General features: G+C 44.7%; 1 protein-coding gene across 1 annotated transcript; it reads left to right on the top strand.

The window, feature by feature from the left end:
- The first annotated feature begins 11 nt into the window (after positions 1–11).
- On the top strand, positions 12–18863 carry LOC136433890 (BLOC-2 complex member HPS3-like). The gene is made up of 12 exons (XM_066426477.1): positions 12–105; positions 792–976; positions 1169–1270; positions 1803–2624; positions 2917–3202; positions 3545–3724; positions 4097–4214; positions 14396–14515; positions 15245–15378; positions 15750–15941; positions 16368–16577; positions 17200–18863. The coding sequence occupies exons 2-12, from the start codon at positions 822–824 to the stop codon at positions 18259–18261; spliced, it is 3381 nt and encodes a 1126-aa protein (XP_066282574.1). The 5' UTR covers positions 12–105; positions 792–821; the 3' UTR covers positions 18262–18863.
- Positions 18864–20269: the final 1406 nt, after the last annotated feature.

Here is a 20269-nt window from a genome sequence, read left to right as displayed (position 1 = left end):
ACGTGTGCTCACGGAGGGTCAAAGGTCAGTCCGCATGTGACTGAAAATGCAGCTCCAGTTTGTTAGTGGAAATGGGAAGTAGATTTTAGCGGTCTAAACTAAGAAGTAAGTCAGTTTGTCGTCATTAAGTACGATTATTGGAGTTTCAGATTGTATTTGCAACTACTAATGTCATTGATAAGTAACAGTGCTAGCTCAGGTGAAGCATGGTGCTTTTTGCAAGCTCAGGTAATTTTTGTACACACCCACAACAACATAGCGTACACTGGGAAAGTGTAGGTTTATTTTTTTCATCAGAGAAATATTAATTTCTGGAATACCTCAAGCCAGGTTTACAGTATGTACACATTATCAATATTTCAGGTGCATTGTGAGTCAAGTGCAGCTTTACTTAGTAATATCCACCAGAAATGCACACACACACGTACAATTTTATAATGTTACAATACATCTTTATTAAGGTCTAAACATTGCCAGTGAGTGGTGTCGATAGCTGAGTGGTTAGGCTAGCAGACATAGGATTGAGAGGTCACAGGCTTGATTCCAGGCATTCCCGGCTAGACACGTCCTTCAGTGGGAAAGGCACTTTGCAAAACTTTCCTGACTTCAGTCATAATGTCAGTTGGGGAGGTAAAATTACTAAAAGGTGCAGGTATTGTAAAAACAGGGGTTTACTAGTAGGCCACTCAGCCTTCCCATCATACCCAAGACACAGTGGATTAACAACCTACTGCCCCTATATGGCGTCAAAAAGGCTACATTACCTTTACCTTTTCTTTTTACCTCATCAGTAACACAGGTGCGTGTTGAGTCTGTTGACCATGGTGCGGGTCCTGTCGTGCCACCACTTCACCTCTCAGGAGGTCTTCAGCACCAAGCAGGAGCCCGAGGTCATCTTCGGCTGCGGCGACAAGCTCTTCATCGCGACCGTACAAAACGTGGTCGAGGTGTACCAGGTCGACGCGAAGGAGTGCAGGTTGTTGTTGTCTCTATTATACCACTGTCTCGTCGGTATTTGGTCACTTGTGCTTTTCCTCTTTTGACTCATGTGCTGCATCCCGTCTCTCTGTACTCCTCTCATGTTGCTTTTCTCCAAAGGTCGGCAGGCTAATGTGTGATAGAGTCCTCATCTTTTTTTCCCCCTTTTTGTTTTTTCTTCTTTTTTCAGGCACCTGCTCGGCTTCCTGACGGTGTCGGCCATCGACCAGCTGGTCTACAGCGAGTGTGGAAAGTATGTGGCGACCGTGGAGGTCAAGAGCAGCAAGCAGAGGTCTGTAGTTATCTGTACGAAATTTGTGCTCCTACTATAGTCCTAGTTAACATAGTAATAAAGGTTTACTACTACTACTACTACTACTATAGTCCTAGTAGGCCCCCTCCTTTCCCTTATAGTTATAGCCCCTGACAGCAGGAGATTGTACACTAGTAACACAGACTATCAGAGGTAGATCTTCATCCTAGCAGCCTTTGTATCCCATGTAGCCCCTGATGGCTAGAGATTGTATAACACAGGCTGGCACAGGTCTGTATTTGTCTCTGCATTTGTTCAGCTGGCATGACTACCCTAGCTTTGCAGGTTGGGTATGTTGCATCAAACAATTTGTCACACCAAACCTTTGCATATCTAACTCCAAGTAATGTTTAAACATTGTTTAAGGATGCTACTAACATGCTGGGTAACATTGAATTCTATGATAGCTCTAGGAAAGAAAGTATTTTTGAACACCTTAATCCTTGACTGATCTAAAAAGCTGGTATTTGTAACCATGACTGATTCTTGTTCTTTTCTGTGTTGTTGTCAGGTCCCTCACCTTTGTCAGGTTGTACTTCAACTGGGAGGGCAGCGACGTCAAGCAGCCTGTACGGGCCAGGATCGCTGGTGTCCCGGCGGGTAACTCCCAACCAGAGAACACCGGCAAGCAGCTGGAGGTGGTCGAGTTACCTCTCCGTAAATCTGCCACCTGCATACAGTGCTGTGCAGTCACTGGTAACCTGGCCATCGGCATAGGCAGTGTTATGAGCCTGTACAGACTCTGCTCTAAGACTGTACAGCTGACAGGGACAACGTACACGGACCTGGACCACCTGCTGGACATCCACATCGGGTTCAACCTGGCTGAGATCGCTCTGTGTGAGAACTATGTGGGAGGGATCTCCGCAGATGAGGTCCGGGTCCTGCAGGTTCACTTCAAGAACGAGACTGATGAAGACGCGACCAATCCCAAGGAGTTAGTCGGAGAAGACGTCATCAGATCCGCAACTCCAACAGACCAAGGGGTGGTGGAAGATGACGTTATTGTTGAGGATGAGGACTTTGTTCTGTGGTCGTTTGAGGAGCATAATCTTCCCGTGGACAGTGTTCACCCAGAAATTCCAAGTGGCGCCAGCCCGCTGCCGCGCAGAAGTGCCTCTCCCCGTCTCCAGACCAACACCATCAGCCTACGCACAATCTCTAGCGAGCGGCCGTACGTGGAGAAGTCTTCGAAACCGACAGAAGTGCTTGGCCCGGTGGACAGCGTTCAGGGGCGACCGATCACGGTGGAGTGGGCGGGACTGTACAGCGTGGGGATCAGCATCAAGGGGATGAACGCCCAGCTGAGCACCACGACACTCCTGTACCGAAGGTATACAAAAACACACATGTACATGTGAATATATATATATGTATATATATATACTACTGTTTGAAAATCATATTTTGATCAAATACTGTTAAGATTTTTATCATTGAACCACAATGTTTTAATATGTTGCTTACAAAACAATGGCAATTTGTATTAGAATAATTCTTTTATCGACTCATGCTATTGTAAACAATTGTAAACAGACAGCCTCACAATTCAGCCTCCCACGCCAGGCTGCCAGGAGGCATGTTGTTGTTGATATGATGTGAATAAATCAGTCTACACCACACAGGTTCGCTCCGGGAGACACAGCTTACACGGCTGTCGACGGCGCGCTCCACTCTCTCCAGTTCCTGCCGACGTACTCCAAGAGCGACAAGTCTGACCAGTCACGACGCAGCAGGGTGTCCGTTCTTCCTGCTGAAGGCAGGTGTTCTCCCCTGCACCCTAACCCCCAGGAGGGGACACTGCACGGCCTCTGCTGCTTCTTCACCGGCCCCAGACAGGGTTTCCTGTACGACATCTACGACGGCGCCAACCTGCTGGCATCCTACCCTTACACAGCCGACACATCCAAGGTAATCCTCAACATATCTAATGGGAACAACGCTTTTTCCTGGTCATACTGATGCTCATGCAGACGTCGACATCAGCACATGAATACCAGTGTGTTGGTTTCTTTTATACCAGTATGTTTAAATGTGATTTCCCATAGTCTTCCTGTCATTTATTGTCAGTGAGACTTATATATGAACTAAACAACTTCAGGATTTTAATTTCAGGATTACTGGTATTTCCCAGCTTGTGGGTGCAGTGTTAAGTGAGCTAAATCGGTTCAAGATCACTTTCGCTTTATCATTGTCACTTTCAATAACAATTGGAGCATACTTACAAATGTACCTGTCCCCTGTTGTGCCCAGGTGGTGGCGGGAGACAGCCTTCTCCATGCAGTGACCAGGAACGGGCTGGAGACGTACACCTTACGGAAGTTTGCTGCAGCGGTCCACAGGATGGAGGACATCGACAACATCCACAACACCTGTCCTCATCCCAACATGGACATCTGTCTCATCGGGATGAGACCTTTCATAGCCATACAGGCATGTGGCACTAGTCTCTCTAAATACATTTTGTAGACTATCTTAGAAATATGTCTAGGACACTTCAATGTGATTGAAAAGGCTGGTCTTCTGCAGTTGAATTGTGGAATTGAATATGGAATTATAAGATTGTGATTAACAGATGAGGGCTGAATATTCATAGAAGAGAGGTATAAAACTATTTTTCAAAAGTGACATTTAGAATACACACAGATAGAGTAAGGAATGGTTTTAAAGCTTTTGATGATTAATATCTTTATCAAGTTGCAGTCATTTGTGAGACATGACTTTTTGTACTTTTCCGTTTAAAGCGACACACACAGGTAGTCACATTGATAGAAACTTTCCAACAATTTGTTTGCCACTATGTAGGATATCAGTGTGTGCACCTCCCACGTACTACTGCTGTCTAAGGTGGAGTCTCCCAGGACCCAGCGGGTAGCAGGACAGTCACACTGGAGTCTCTATGCCTTACAGAACGCCTCTGTAGGTACGTATGTTACTTCTGATATCCTCTTCATCTCAGGTGAGACATAAGGCCCTTACTCTTTCCTTCTACTTGGGTCTGTCCTGCAGCGAGTCTGATCTGATCGCCAGGAGAGCCCCATGGACGCCAGGTTGTATGACACTAGTACTGTTCTCCTTCACTTGATTTTGAGCCTTCCTGTTTTTCACTTCCCATTTTGTCATCAACCATTCACAGTACATGGCCAAGCCATTTCAACCCCCTGCTGGCTATTTTGGTGGATAGAGTAATACAGTGTGTTTTGCTGTGTGTTTCCTCATTTGTGATGTTCATGTTACCAATTTGACAATGGTGTTTTCTCCCGATGCTGTCGCGTATTTTTCAACAGCATTTTACCTTCAGAGTAGCTAAAGACCTGCAACTGTTGTTTTCCTTGTGTCACTTTTTTTATCTATGACTTCATAAGATTATACCATAACTACATAATCTACATAACTTTCTTATAAAAAGGACTACCTTCGTCAAGAAGGTTATGTTTTACCAAGCCTGTGTTGGTGTGTGTGTGCATGTGTATGAGTCTGTGTATGAACACGATAACTCGAGAATGTTGACATATACTAGGGCAAAGACAGTAATGAAACCTGCAAACTGTTTTTCAATTGCCCACTGCAAGGTCCCAGACCAACATAACCTTCTGGCAAAGGTATCTACAGCTTAAAGGTGTGTCCAGCTGTATTTTTCCTACTTGCAGTTTTAGCACGCTTTCTACGAGTAGCTGTGGATCTGTGTATGTTTACAAGCACATTTGATTTCACTGGTGGTTGCCTCATGTTTGGAAAAAAGCCACAGTGTTGAGAAAGGCTTACTTGAACTACAACCTTGAAATCCTCTCCATATGCAAAACTAACTGAGAAAATTAGTCTCGCAGGGCTGGAGGCTAGCAAGTTATGTATCAATAAATTCAACTAATCAGGAGAAGCTAGACTGATGCACATTGCAGACGAAAAGTGGATCCGCAGAAAAGAGCTTTGCAACAGAGCTGAGTCAGCTTACAGATGTGATTTTTGTGGCAGAGACTGACATTCTCGTATAGGGCTGTTTAGCCATAGTCGATGCTGTAGGGCTGTTGTGAATTAGGATTTTACCATGATCAACACTGACCGACGGAGGCCATATATGTATATAGTCATATTTATTCAAAACAACTGCGGGTAGTCAAAAGTCGCAAACATTCGTATTATGCAGATGACGTAAATACAAGGACAAATTGAAGGAAATCTTATGACCAGTCAACAACACATGCATCAGTGACCAAGATGGCGGTACATAAGGCACTGCTTTTCTTTTTACTCTCCGTTTCGAGTCTTCTGCTGTCGGCTACAGCGTTACGTATAAAGGAATCAGTTCGGTGCCCGGATAGCTGTCGGTCCTACACAGCTAGGAGGTTCAGGTGGTCTGCTCCAAGGCAAGTGGCCTGCCGCTGTCCAGATAAAGATTGGGTGGGGTCTCCCTGCAGCTGGGTTGGCCACGGAGGAACCTACAGCTTCCCCGCATGTCTCAACGCCATACCGACCGGCTTCGACAAAGCCACGGGATCAATCTTCATCGAGCATGTCCGTTCTTCTGTGATTCCAGAGCGGTCTTTCCCCAACAGCCTGCAACTTCTCATCCTTTACATCCAAAAGACTAACGTTTCCACGGTGCGGCCGGGGGCTTTCCGAGGTCTCCCAAAGGTGCACACCCTCGTCCTTGCTGACAACCGCATCTCCAGCCTTGGTGCGTTCAGATTAATGATTTCTCCACTCACTTTGATTAATTTAGATTGCATCATTTATTATGTAGTGATGAAATACTGTGATTTTGTGACTTACTAACAATGTAAAAATGAGTGTTAGATACCACAATTGCTTTTCTTTGAATGAAAGCTGAAAATGAATTTTCTAGTAGAGTACATATTGTAAAGTTTTGAGCTTTGATCCAACACACATTCATGGTGAGTTCCCTTCTTTGTGTTGGATCAAAGCTCAAAACTTCACAATTGCTTTTCTTGGTGCATTTTTATGTTTAAGCTTTACATGTAGAAGTACAGAAGCAAATAACGCATCATGAAAATTATCTTATTCACATTTGATGAAAACTTCCCTCAGTCAAATTTATCACTTTTGATTATCTGTATTTTAGCCTGCATTTCTTTCTGACAGCTAAATTCTGTTTGACAGAAAGATTCTATCGGAAAATATTCAATGCACTGATTCCCCTTATGGCATTAACTCTACTCTTGTTACCTCTATTCTCTGGTGATTATAGATTTTTTAATGTATATTTCGTCATTATACTTTCATTAAAAGATGTTCTCTTTTCTTCATCCTTAGAACCTGATATCTTCCTCGGGCTTAAGAAAGTAAAAGACTTGAGCCTCGACAAGAATGCCATTTCCGTCATTTCCCAGAATGCTTTCCGTGGCCTGCCTCAACTTGCCAGGTTACGCTTGCCCATGAATCGCCTGCGTTCCGTGCCCGTTGATGCACTTCTGCCGCCTGCAGCACTAAAGGTTGCAGACCTTTCGAAAAACCACATCACCACGATCGACAGTCAAGTCCTGCTTCTGAGTCAACAGCAGAAGTTACGTCTTATGATCGCGGGCAACGAGCTGACCTGTGACGGAAATCTGACGTGGTTCATCTGCAACCAAACAGACCTGGACCTGATTTCAGCTCCTACCGCTCTGAGGTGTGCATCACCTGCTGACCTGCGTGGAATTCTCCTTGCCACGATAAGAAAGGACGTCTGTCAGACCGTCACGGACGGGTCACGACAGGGGATCGGGTCCGGTGGATGGGATGGACCGTCTGTCACAACAGGTCCTTGTAGCAACACCAGTCTGTACAACGATGCCATTCCCACAGAGATGCCTTACACTAGCAACGTGTCAGGCTCTGTGTATACGACAGGGATCGACATTGTCATTCTTCTCGACACCCCAATCATTGCTGAGGATGATGACAGTCGCCATGTCAATGCCATCATCACTGCTGTTGTTGTGCCCCTCCTCCTTGTCTTGGCATCGGTGGGTCTCCTCCGCTGTTGTGGTACAGGCTTGGCCCATGCTGAAACAGACGAAGGTGATAAGATTGAGCCGTACGCAATGACTACCATCAATGACAACCCAATGTATTCAGTGACCTATGGCAACAACCAAGGGCCACAGCTTCAGCCAAATGTAGACGAAGATGATAAGATTGAGCCGTACTCAATGACTACCATGAATGAAAACCCAATGTATTCTGTGACCTACGGCGACAACCCAGGGCCACAGCTTCAGCCAAATGCAGTGACCCATGATGAAGACCCAGGGCCACAGCTTCAGCCAAATGCAGTGACCCATGATGAAGACCCAGGGCCACAGCTTCAGCCATGCTCAGTGACCTATGAAGACCCAGGGCCACAGCTTCAGCCATGCTCAGTGACCTATGAAGATCCAGGGCCACAGCTTCAGCCATGCTCAGTGACCTATGAAGACCCAGGGCCACAGCTTCAGCCATGCTCAGTGACCTATGAAGATCCAGGGCCACAGCTTCAGCCATGCTCAGTGACCTATGAAGATCCAGGGCCACAGCTTCAGCCATGCTCAGTGACCTATGAAGACCCAGGGCCACAGCTTCAGCCATGCTCAGTGACCTATGAAGACCCAGGGCCACAGCTTCAGCCATGCTCAGTGACCTATGAAGACCCAGGGCCACAGCTTCGGGCATGCTCAGTGACCTATGAAGATCCAGGGCCACAGCTTCAGCCAAATGCAGTGACCCATGATGAAGACCCAGGGCGACAGCTTCAGCCAAATGCAGTGACCCATGATGTAGACCAAGGGCCACAGCATCAGCCAAATGCAGTATCCCAGTTGAAGACCCAGGACACAGCTTCAGCCAAATGCAGTGACCCACGATGAAGACCCAGGACCGCAGCATCAGCCAAATGCAGTAACCCATGTTAGAGACCCAGGGCCACAGCTTCGGCCATATTCTTAAACTTTCATTGACTCGGGGACATCCTCAGATGGAACGTAAAGCGAAGGTCCTCTGTTAGACTGTACAAATCTGGTTTGTCATGCCTAAAAGTTGTTTATGGGTTGTGCAAAACAGACAAACAAACAAACAAACCTGACAAAGGCCCTGTCGGACCAGTGGGGACCCCCCAAAGGGTGTCTTTACATCTCCTTCATCCACTCAAGCCATGTGTAAAGGCACGATCCTCGCATCGGCCATTCCCTCCACAAAGTTAGCATCCTCCACGCAGTCCACGGTGTCGCCTGCATTGTCCAATGCCAGCCACATGCCTACAGAAGGTCATCAACAATCATCAACAATGGCTGATATGCAATTACCGTACACCGCTTTGACCTCACAGGGTTTTGATTTTGCAGCATGGAGAACATGGAGTGTGTGCATTAGTTTGAAGTTAAGATCATCTTTACAAGACAATGGCATCATCATATTCATTCTTGCAAGATGATATCAGACTGTAAAAGTTGTAAACAGTCATGGATGTAAAAATGTATATAATTTTGTCCTACTTTACTATTATGTAACTTACATGTAAGTTATGAATCATTATATATATATATATATATATACATGTATATATAATAACTGTATGTGATACTACTGGTATATGTTATATAAGATACTTAATGTATATTATGTTTTCATATAATATATGATAATGGTACACGGCTGTGTCCGCGATCCATTCTTTTCATGATCATCATTGGTCGGCTGCAACGCAGGCAACTGTAAGTTCGTCTATCTGTCCAAAAAATCTGAACTTCATGATATAAAACCAATGAATATTATCACTTTAGTTCCGTAAACTTAAAACAACAGATTTAACAACAAAGATTAACAACATTGGCTCCCGAATATTGAGTGAGAGGAGCAAAATCAAGCTGGAGACAACTCTGGTACACATGCAGTATCTAGAAATTTACAATTGAGTCAAAGATTAGTTCAAATCTTCCCATTTTGTCATCAACCATTCACACTACATGCCCAAGCCATTTCAACCCTCTGCTGACTACTAGTATTTTGGTGCATAGAATCATACAGTGTGTTTTGCTGTGTATTTCCTTATTTGTGATTTTCATGTTACCAATTTGTGTGTAAGTGTCTGTGTATGAACACGATAACTCGAGAATGTTGACATACTACAGCAAATACAGTAGTGAAACCTGCAAACTGTTTTTCAATTGCCCACTGCCATCTGTTTGTTGAGCAAGGTCCCAGACCAACAGCCCTTTTGACCAACGTAACCTTCTGGCAAAGGTATCTACTGCTTAAAGGTGTGTCCAGCTGTATTTTTCCTACTTGTAGTTTTAGCATGCTGTCTACATGTAGCTGTGGATCTGTGTAAGTTTACAAGCACATTCGATTTTGTCTCTAATTTGGAAAAAAAAGTCACAGTATTGTGAAAGCTTTACTTGACATACAACCTTGAAATCCTCTCCATATGCAAAACTAACTGAGAAAATTAGTCTCACAGGACCAGAGGCTTGCAAGTTATGTATGAATAAATTCCACTAGCATCTGACATGTTCATATTAATTCAAAACAACTGCGGGTAGTCAAAAGTCGCAAACATTCATATCATGCTGATGACGTAAATTCAAGGACAAATTGAAGGAAATCTTATGACCAGTCAACAACCCCTGCATCAGTGACCAAGATGGCGGAACATAAGGCACTGCTTTTCTTTTTACTCTCCGTTTCGAGTCTTCTGCTGTCGGCTACAGCGTTAAGTATAAAGGAATCAGTTCGGTGCCCGGATAGCTGTCGGTCCTACACGGCTAGGAGGTTCAGGTGGTCAGCTCCAAGGCAAGTCACCTGCCAATGTCCGGACAAGAATTGGGCGGGGTCTCCCTGCAGCTGGGTTGGCCACGGAGGAACCTACAGCTTCCCCGCATGTCTCGACGCCATACCGACCGACTTCGACAAAGCCACGGGATCAATCTTCATCGAGCATGTCCGTTGTTCCGTGATTCCGGAGCGGTCTTTCCCCAACAGCCTGCAACTTCTCATCCTGTACATCCAAAAGACTAACGTTTCCACGGTGCGTCCGGGGGCTTTCCGAGGTCTCCCATTCGTGCACACCCTCGTCCTTGCTGACAACTGCATCTCCAGCCTTGGTGCGTTCAGATTAGTGATTTCTCCACTCACTTTGATTAATTTAAATAGCATCATTTATTATGTAGTGATGAAATACTGTGATTTTGTGACTTACTAACGATGTAAAAATTGTTAGATACCACAATTGCTTTTCTTCAAATGAAAACTGAAAATGAATGTGTTAGTAGAGTACATATTGTATAGTTTTGAGCTTTGATCCAACACAAAAAATCACCATGAATTTTCGGTCAGAACTCATGGTGAGTTCCCTTCTTTGTGTTGGATCAAAGCCCAAAACATTTTTATGTTTAATACATTCCACATGTAGAAGTACAATTAAGCAAATAACACATAATGAAAATTATCTTATTCACATTTGATGAAAACTTCCCTCAGTCAAATCTATCTCTTTTGATTACCTGTATTTTTCATAAATACCTGAATTTTTTTCTGACATCTAACTTCTGTTTGACAGAAATATTCTATCGGAAAATATTCGATGCACTGATTCCCCTTATGGCATTAACCTATGATTATAGATTTTTTTTATGTTTATTTTCGTCATTCTACTTTCATTAAAAGATGTTCTCTTTTCTTCATCCTTAGAACCTGATACCTTCCTCGGGCTTAAGAAGGTGAAAGACTTGAGCCTCGACAAGAACGCAATTTCCATCATTTCCCAGAACGCTTTCCGTGGCCTGCCTAACCTTGCCAGGTTGCGGTTGCCCATGAACCGCCTGCGTTCCGTGCCCGTTGATGCACTGCTGCCGCCTGCAGCACTGGAGGTTGCAGACCTTTCGAAAAACCTCATCACCACGATCGACAGTCAAGTCCTGATTCTGAGTCAACAGCAGAAGTTACGTCTTAGGATAGCGGGCAACAAGCTGACCTGTGACGGAAATCTGACGTGGTTCATCTGCAACCAACCAGACCTGGACCTGATTGCAGCTCCTACCGCTCTGAGGTGTGCATCACCAGCTGACCTGCGTGGAATTCTCCTTGCCATGATGAGGAAGGACGTCTGTCAGACCGTCACGGACAGGCCACGACAGGGGATCGGGTCCGGTGGATGGGATGGACCGTCTGTCACAACAGGTCCTTGTAGCAACACCAGTCTGTGCTACGATGCTGTTCCCACAGAGATGCCTTACACTAGCAACGTGCCAGGCTCTGAATATACGACAGGGATCGACATTGTCATTCTTCTCGACACCCCAACCATCACTGAGTACGATGACAGACGCCATGTCAATGCCATCATCACTGCTGTTGTTGTGTTCCTCCTCATTTTCTTGGCATCGGTGGGTGTCATCAGCTGTCGTGGCACAGGCTTGGCTCACCACAACACTGAAACAGATGAAGGTGATAAGATTGAGCCGTATGCAATGACTACCAGCAATGACAACCCAATGTATTCCGTGACCTATGGCGACAACCAAGGGCCACAGCCTCAGCCAAATGGAGACGAAGATGATAAGATTGAGCCGTACTCAATGACTACCATGAATGAAAACCCAATGTATTCTGTGACCTACGGCGACAACCAAGGGCCACATCTTCAGCCAAATGCAGTGACCCACGATGAAGACCCAGGGCCACAGCTTCAGCCATGCTCGGTGACCTATGAAGACCCAGGGCTACAGAGTCAGTCATGCTCAGTGACCTATGAAGACCCAGGGCCACAGCTTCAGCCATGCTCGGTGACCTATGAAGACCCAGGGCTACAGCTGCAGTCATGCTCATTGACCTATGAAGACCCAGGGCCACAGCTTCAGCCAAATGCAATGACCCACGATGAAGACCCAGGGCCGCAGCTTCATCCATGCTCAGTGACCTATGAAGACCCAGGGCTACAGCTGCAGTCATGCTCAGTGACCTATGAAGACCCAGGGCCACAGCTTCAGCCAAATGCAATGACCCACGATGAAGACCCAGGACCACAGCATCAGCCAAATGCAGTGACCCACGATGAAGACCCAGGGCCACAGCTTCAGCCATGCTCAGTGACCTATGAAGACCCAGGGCTACAGCTGCAGTCATGCTCATTGACCTATGAAGACCCAGGGCCACAGCTTCAGCCAAATGCAATGACCCACGATGAAGACCCAGGGCCGCAGCTTCATCCATGCTCAGTGACCTATGAAGACCCAGGACCAAAGCATCAGCCAAATCCAGTGACCCACGATGAAGACCAAGGGCCACAGCATCAGCCAAATGCAGTGACCCACGATGAAGACCCATGGCCACAACTTCAGCCATATTCAGTGACCTATGAATACCCAAGACCACAGCTTCAGCCAAATGCAGTGACCCATGATGTAGACCCAGGGCCGCAGATTCAGCCAGATGAAGTGACCCACGATGAAGACCCAGGGCCACAGCCTTAGCCATATGCAGAGACCCACAATAAAGACCCAGGACCACAGCTTCAGCCATATTCTTGAACCTGCATTGATAACTCGAGTAGGTTAGGGACGTCCTCTTGGATGGAACGTAAAGCGAAGATCCTCTGTTTTACTGTACAAAACTGGTTTGTCATACCTGAAAGTTGTTCACGGGTTGTGCAAAACAGACAAACAGACCAACAAACAAACAAACAAACCTGACGAAGGCCCTGTCAGACCAGTTTGGGGGACCCCCCTGCTAACGCCAGCTGCATGCCTACAGAAACTCATCAACATGCATCAACAATGGCTGAGATACAATTGCTGTACACTGCTTTAAGTTGACAGGGTTTTAATGGAGAAAATGGGGTGTGTGCGCTGGTTTGAAGTTAAGATTATCTGTGCAAGACAATGGCATCATCATATTTATATTTGCAAGGATCTGCTCATAGACAACCATCAGTAAAAATGTATATAATTTTGTCCCACTTTACTATTATGTACATGTAGAATGAATCAATACATATCATAATTATATGTAATACTGCTATATGTAATATAAAATAATTATGTATATCAAAGTTATGTTTTTATATAATATATGATAATGATACACATCAGAGCTGTCTCCAGGATCCGTCCTTCCATCCCTGGATGAAAATTTTACCCAATCGGTCCAAAAAGTCTGAACTTCATGACATGAAATCTATGAATATTATCACTTTATTGCTCTGTAAACTTAAAACGACAGATTTAACAACAAAGATTAACAACATTGGCTCACGAATATTGAGTGAGAGGGAAAAAGTGAAGCTGGAGACAACTCTGGTACACATGCAGTATCTAGAAATTTACAATTGAATCAAAGATTACTTCAATTTACCATTTGCAGAGAACTTCTCGATGGCACCAGTTAGAGTCAGTAAGTTCCCAGTGAACATATTTCAGAATCTGTAGTTTTAATTAAAGGAGTCCTAAACTCCAAAAGGGTGTGTTATTTTTCAATAAATGATAATTTTAGGAAGTAAAAATGTACGATACGTATAAGTATACGATAAAGTATGCACTAATTCTGCATACAACATTGTACTCCCTGAGTATTCTCTAATTGAATTAAGTGATCTCAGCCTATTGCTGAATGCAATCTGTCTGACAAGGCCTGAGAAAGGGTTGGTTACAAATAGAAAGAAAAGAAAAAGATAAGAAATTGTCCTTCTTGGTGTGCTTATTGCCCTTCATTTAAGTGTGTGGTTGTGTGTGTGTGTGTGTGTGTGTGTGTGTGTGTGTGTGTATATGTGTCCCCCGTCCCCAGAGGCCCTACACAAAAGGATAGCCAGAACCTGTATACAGCTTGTTTTAGAAATAATAAATGATCAATAGAATTTATGCAAATGAAGACCTAATTTGCATAGTTAATGAAAAAATACTGTAATTTCATTCTTGTGGCATTCAGTTATGTGAAGGTGAACATGGTTGAATATACATAAGGGCCTATGCAAATGAGGGCCTAATTTGCATATTTGTCATATAAATCCTAGGTGTTATTTTCAACCACATTTTCCCAACATATTAAAGAGCAGTAGATTGGTCAAAAATTTCAGGAATAATCCTTTTGTGTTAGAAAGCAGTTTTTCATAATAAAATGTTTGTATTTCTCACCAAGGTCAACTGTACAAGGACATGTTGGACCTGGGACTGCGTTACCAGAACAGCAGCCCGCCGGCCTTCCACCAGCTGCTGTGTGAAGGTCACCTTCTCCTGAGACAGGCGCTGTTCAGTCAAGGTCAGTCTCTGTTCACTCAAGGTCAGCGGGATAATGGTGGTGTCAACGTGATTTGTGTCAGGGGGAAGCCTTCCTGACCTGTTGGCTTCATAGAATATTGAGCTGGAGAAGCAATAATAGTTCTCATAGTTTTGGAATAAAGAATAACTTGATCCACAGATGATCTCAATCTTAATGTGTAACTCCCCGAAACCCTTTTATGGGGCATTTTTGGGAGGGAGAGGGACCAGGGTTTAGGGCCAGGCAAGCTCCCTGCCTGGCTTTGAACAGCTCAACTATGGGAGCATCCACTCCTGAGCCAGGCAGGGAGTTCCATTCGTCAACTGTGCGAGAGAAAAAAGAATGTTGTTCCCAAAAAAGTTTGTTGATAGAAAATACATTTCTGGTTGTGAAAAAAAAAAACCAATGTGCAATATTTCTTGTTGTCGGTATGAGCTGAAAGTACCTGGAATCTAAGATACTGATGTCCTTTTCCCTACAGAGTCTGAGGCAGCAGGACCCAACAGCTGAGGACCCTTTTTTGGGGGCATTATTGGGGAGGGGAGTGACCAGGGTTTAGGGCAAGCAGGCTCCCTGCCAGGCTTTGAACAGCTCAACTGTGGGAGCTTCACTACTGAGGCAGGGAGTGCCATTCACTAAATTGTGCGAGGGAAAAAAGACTATTTGTTGCTGTCAGTATGAGCTGTAAGTGCCTGGAATTTAAAATGCTTACATCCTTTTCCCCTACAGAAGCCGGCAGCAGGACCCAGCAGCTGAGGGACCTCCTGTGTGAGTCGTGTGGCCTGCTGGGCGACTACCACTCCCTCCCCGACAGCCAGGACTGGAGCCTGGCCCTGCCCTACTACAACATGTCCGGCCTGAAGGTTTGTTTTGTTTTATTCAGATCTCCAATAGTGTTCATTATTCATAACACTATTCTTCCTGGAGTCAACTTACATTAGATATAATTGAATCAAATACAAGAACAAAAAGTAATACAATTTGAAAATTGAAGAGAATCAAACATGTTGAACTTAAAAGTGAGCAGGAGAGGTCAGAGGTAACTGAAGATAACTGAAACATAATGTGGTTAATGTATGCAAGGAAACCAAAAGTAATGTAATTGACAAAAACACAAATAACTTAGAAATGAACTGAGCATGAGTATATATTGAAGAAATGCAATCAAAAGTACTCATAATAACAAAGCATAATTATTACAACTTAAATATATTTATTATATACAAAACTGAAGGTGGCGGCCGTCGTGCAGCAGGCCCTGCACCAGATGCAGCCGGACCGGGCCCAGCCAGGCTACGGGAGGGGCCTGGTCCACTTCCTGGACCACGTGCTCTTCACCGCCGACGAGCCGCTCGAGACAGACAAGTCCACGTCCAACATCGTCCTGGAGGCCTACAGCCAGCTGGAGCCAGAGAGCCTCTCCAAGGTCTGTATATTCATTTTCAAGTACTGTAAATGCAGCAATGTTTGCATGGTTTTTATTTTGCGCCTAGGGGAAAATGGAGTGTTCGCTGTGTGTTGTTAAGTTTACGGCAGTGCTGTAGTCACATACTGCTACAGTATTGGACAAAAATGTTTGCGGTAGTTCTAAGTTTGCGGTGAAGCGGTCAATGCGAAAACCGCGAACATAAAACCACCGCGAACATTTCTGCATTTACAGTATGTTTGGAGTAGGATTTAACTATAATTGAATATTGTCGTTTTCAATACACATGTACATCTGAAATTTGAATGTTGGTTAAGTTGGAATATTGAATGTCTTTTCAAACCACCTATATGTACAATACTGCAAATCAGCCTGGTTCTGCTAAGGTTGTTATTTCATAATAAACCAGTCTCTCTCTCTCTCAAGGTCATTATCAAGTCCAGGCTGAGGTTGTTCGACGATCAGAAGGCCGTGTCGATGCTGAGGAAGATCAAGAGGGGGGTGTCAGGCTCGGGGGCCCGCTACCAGCCAAGGCCGCTGGACGTCCTGGCCATGGCCGTGCTGAAGCTGAGGCTGTGTGAGCCGGAGCAGGCACAGATCGTGCTGTCTACTGTCAACGAGCCGCAGCTAGTCCAGGTATGTGTCTCTGTATCTGTATAGTCAGTATAACCGCACTTCGGCATTACATACAAGCTTCTGTATCTGTATCTGTATAGCTGGTATAACTGCCATTCGGCATAATACACCAGCTTCTGTATCTGTATAGCTGGTATAACCGCCCTTTGGTGTAACACACCAGCTTTAGCAGACATGTGGCGTGGTAGCAGCTGGTTATATTACACTAAACGACCTGTCACACCTAGCCTTTGCACATCTAACCTAAGCGTTGTTTAAAGCTACAAATGTACCTAGTGAGGATGCTCGGACAGTACTTGGTGGCAGAGAGTACCACTCTATGACAGCTATAGGGAAAAACCCTTTTTTTAACACAATTCTGGGGTGATATGTCTGGTACTTAAAGGCATGACTATTTCTTATCTCATCTGTGTTGGTAGTAATCATAGCACAATGCTTAACTTCCTTTCAACACTAAGGTATACACTAAATTTGATCCATGTGTACCTTAGTATTGAAAGAAAGTTAAGCATTGTACTATGATGAATATTTCTTGCTTCTATTTCTTCCAATAATGACAGCCCAGTCCTCAGTGGAAGAACTGAAACTCGGCAATGATGATGACTATTTCTTGTTTTCAAAGGTGCTGGTGTACGAGTACCAACTGCTGCGCGCCGAGTCGACCCAACTATCGCACCTGTCCCAGCTGCTGAGGCGCCACCAACCGCAGGCGCTCATTGCTGCGCTGGTCGCTCTGCAGGGGCAGGACGTCATCTCGCTTGAGACGGCGCTACAGCTGCTACGAGGCTCTGAAGGGGAGATTCACCAGAACACACACGTTCGGGACTATCTCGAAGGTGTCGTTCAAGCCCGTCACGGACAACCAGCGAGTCAGACGGTCGCCGTCATGCTGTGTGACATCTACATTAAGAGGCTTTTGGAGTGGAAGCCCCCAACCTCGCGACCCATGCCCGCACCTGGACACGTCCACGTGCCCCGCGGGGGTGACTGCTTTGGCGTACAGTACCCCTGGTTGGACCATCTCCCGCCGTTCAAGGGTGCCGGCTCCATCAAGCAGCCCTGCCAGTGGGTCCAGCTCAGGGTCTCCCCCCCTCGCGGGTCCCCCATGCAGCTTCCTGCAGCTGTGGCCCCGATTCAGATCGGTAAAGTCTCACCTTCAATCAGTGAGGAGGTCTGCACGTGCTGCTGCTGTAACGAGGACCTCCTGAAGCTGCAGTCTCTCCTGTGCTCCGGTAACATCGGCACCGACATTCCCCGCCACGTCCTGCAGGCCATCGCTGAAGACAATCACATGAAGGGCTTCCTCGCTGTCAAACTCCTCTGTCTGGCCAGGACGGATCCCGAGAAAGCCGTGGAACTCATGATAGACTCCCATCCTTCCATCCTGGTCAGTTTTGGAGAGACTATATTTCCTGAGAGCCAGGAGAGATGGACTGATGTGATAAATCTTCTCCTGCGAATGTTCGAAGACGAGGACAGTCTTCCGGACGACAGGCACGAATCCCTAACAGGGGCACTGCAGGGGGTCCTTTCTCGCTTGGCCTCCCTCATGGAGCCTCGGACATTCATCAACCTGCTGCCCTCCCACGGCACGGTGGACTTCTTCCTCCCCTACATCCAGCAGTGCCTGAGGAAACACAGGGCTGGGGAGATGAGGAACAGGGTAGCATCGGGACAGGTGTAGAGGAGAGGCGATGAACTATAATCTTTATCAATAACTATTGAACTTTACAATACCAACTCTCTAAAGATTGGGACTTATCCAAATTTTTGGCTGACTCTAGGGAATTGATCCATCTGCAGCAGCTTCCGGAATGTGACGTCAGAAACAAGCTACTGCAGCAGCGGGTCATACATGTAAGTGCCAGATAACCTGTGTTGCCCCCCGTCTCTGTTCAAACAAAGTCAGACTATTGGCTCAGATGTAAACTGCTTCTTTTGCTTCTCTTGCAAAGAAATCTGGCTCCAAATCTAGAATTTTGACTGACTAGATGTGACATAATGTCATTTCCCAACACAGATGAAAATTCATGCTTTTTCAACTATAATCTTTGATTGATGTAAAACTGGCTCTTCATGAAGTGAGCAGTACCTTTTAAAGAGTAATCTGTACATGACTTGTATGATCTATGGAAATGCTGTGTATATATAAATATTTGCTTACCAAAAGGTCGGATTCAGAATTATCTGTTATTGATGTCTAGGGATGGATTTATTGTACACTGTATTATGATTTGAAAATATCTTTATAACTATAATCTTGAAATGAAACATTCCTCTAGCCTTTATAGTTTTATCGTGTTGAGCATGCATGCATTAGCTGCTTAACATTAACAGCAGAATAAGCAGGTCTTATTCAGGTACTGATACATGTTTTTGCGTTTCGGCGCATGCGCGCCGGAACGCATTGTCCTGGCTTTTACCTTCAAGCAAGGAGGAAGGAACCAGGGAAGCTTGGTTCAACACTGTGTCGCACACAATAAGACCTTATATGGCAATACGTTCTCAAAATCCTTGTATAGCCGTTGCCTTATATGGCAAGAGAGCACGAAAATGCAGGCAGGCTAGATTTGCATGTGACACAGGACGGCGACCGCATGTAACTGCTACAACTGTTCGGAAATATCATTGCATTGTGGTTTCGGACTTTGATATCCTGAAAAATGACCATATTACATCTATTCCACAAGATTGCAGAAGAAAAAAAATGATTTCGTCAAGAAAACGACCAAAAATCGGCATAAATGATACCATATAGTGAGGTTATAGCATTACGTCCAGAGTGAATAGTTACGTACCGCAGCTTGGCCGATCTGGCAACGCGAAGCACTTCGGACCCAGAAGATCCGGGTTCGTCTCCGTGCATTGATTTTTTTTTCTTTTTAGATATTGAATATCAAAAATATATATTGATATTATATTAATCTATCAATATCATATTTATGAATATCATTTTTTCATTAATAAATAAAGAAATATTTTATATTTGTTATTTTTAAATATTCATTTCATATATACAAGGCCTTTGTCTTATGAACAGGACTTCATAGATTCCAAACCCGGCATTCGAATTTTTCTGTTCATTGTAATGGAAAATACCGTGCAGCGGCTCCTATGCGCGGTAAGATGATTCTTGCAAAACACTCGCCACTAAACTTCTATCCCCGATGTAAACAGAGGCTCTTGATGTTGTTTGCAAAACAGCGATTCTTTGTTACAGTAGCAAATGCTCCATTGTTCAGTATCGACTTCATTCAGACAACACGGACGTGGAAAGTGGCGCCCCTCGGCACAAAACTATGGGAATTTTCATGAATTTTAGCAAAATTACCCAGGAAAATAAGGAAGAAATGTTGTAAATGCGGAAACCAGAATAATACGGATGAGGTAGCTGTTGATTTGTTTGACATTTGGTAGTCATTTTAGATAGAACCTTAGCTGTTATGAACTTCTATTTCACTTAATTACCATAGTGCTGATGATTCAATGGTGCTTTTTCAAATTTTATGTTTTATTGCGTGCCATGTACATAATTACATTGATAGCTTTTATAATGAGCCTATTATACATTTTACAAATAAGTACAAGTTGTAGGCCAAGACCAGCTTTTTCAAAAGCACTTAAGTTAAGTGACGTAACTTCAAAATTGCTTTCCCCAATCTGCCTTTCTCTATTAAAACAGTACTCATTTC

This window comes from Branchiostoma lanceolatum, chromosome 4 (genome assembly GCF_035083965.1).
Source record: "Branchiostoma lanceolatum isolate klBraLanc5 chromosome 4, klBraLanc5.hap2, whole genome shotgun sequence".
Classification (NCBI taxonomy): Eukaryota; Metazoa; Chordata; class Leptocardii; order Amphioxiformes; family Branchiostomatidae; genus Branchiostoma; species Branchiostoma lanceolatum.
This window is presented reverse-complemented; position numbering and strand designations above follow the sequence as displayed.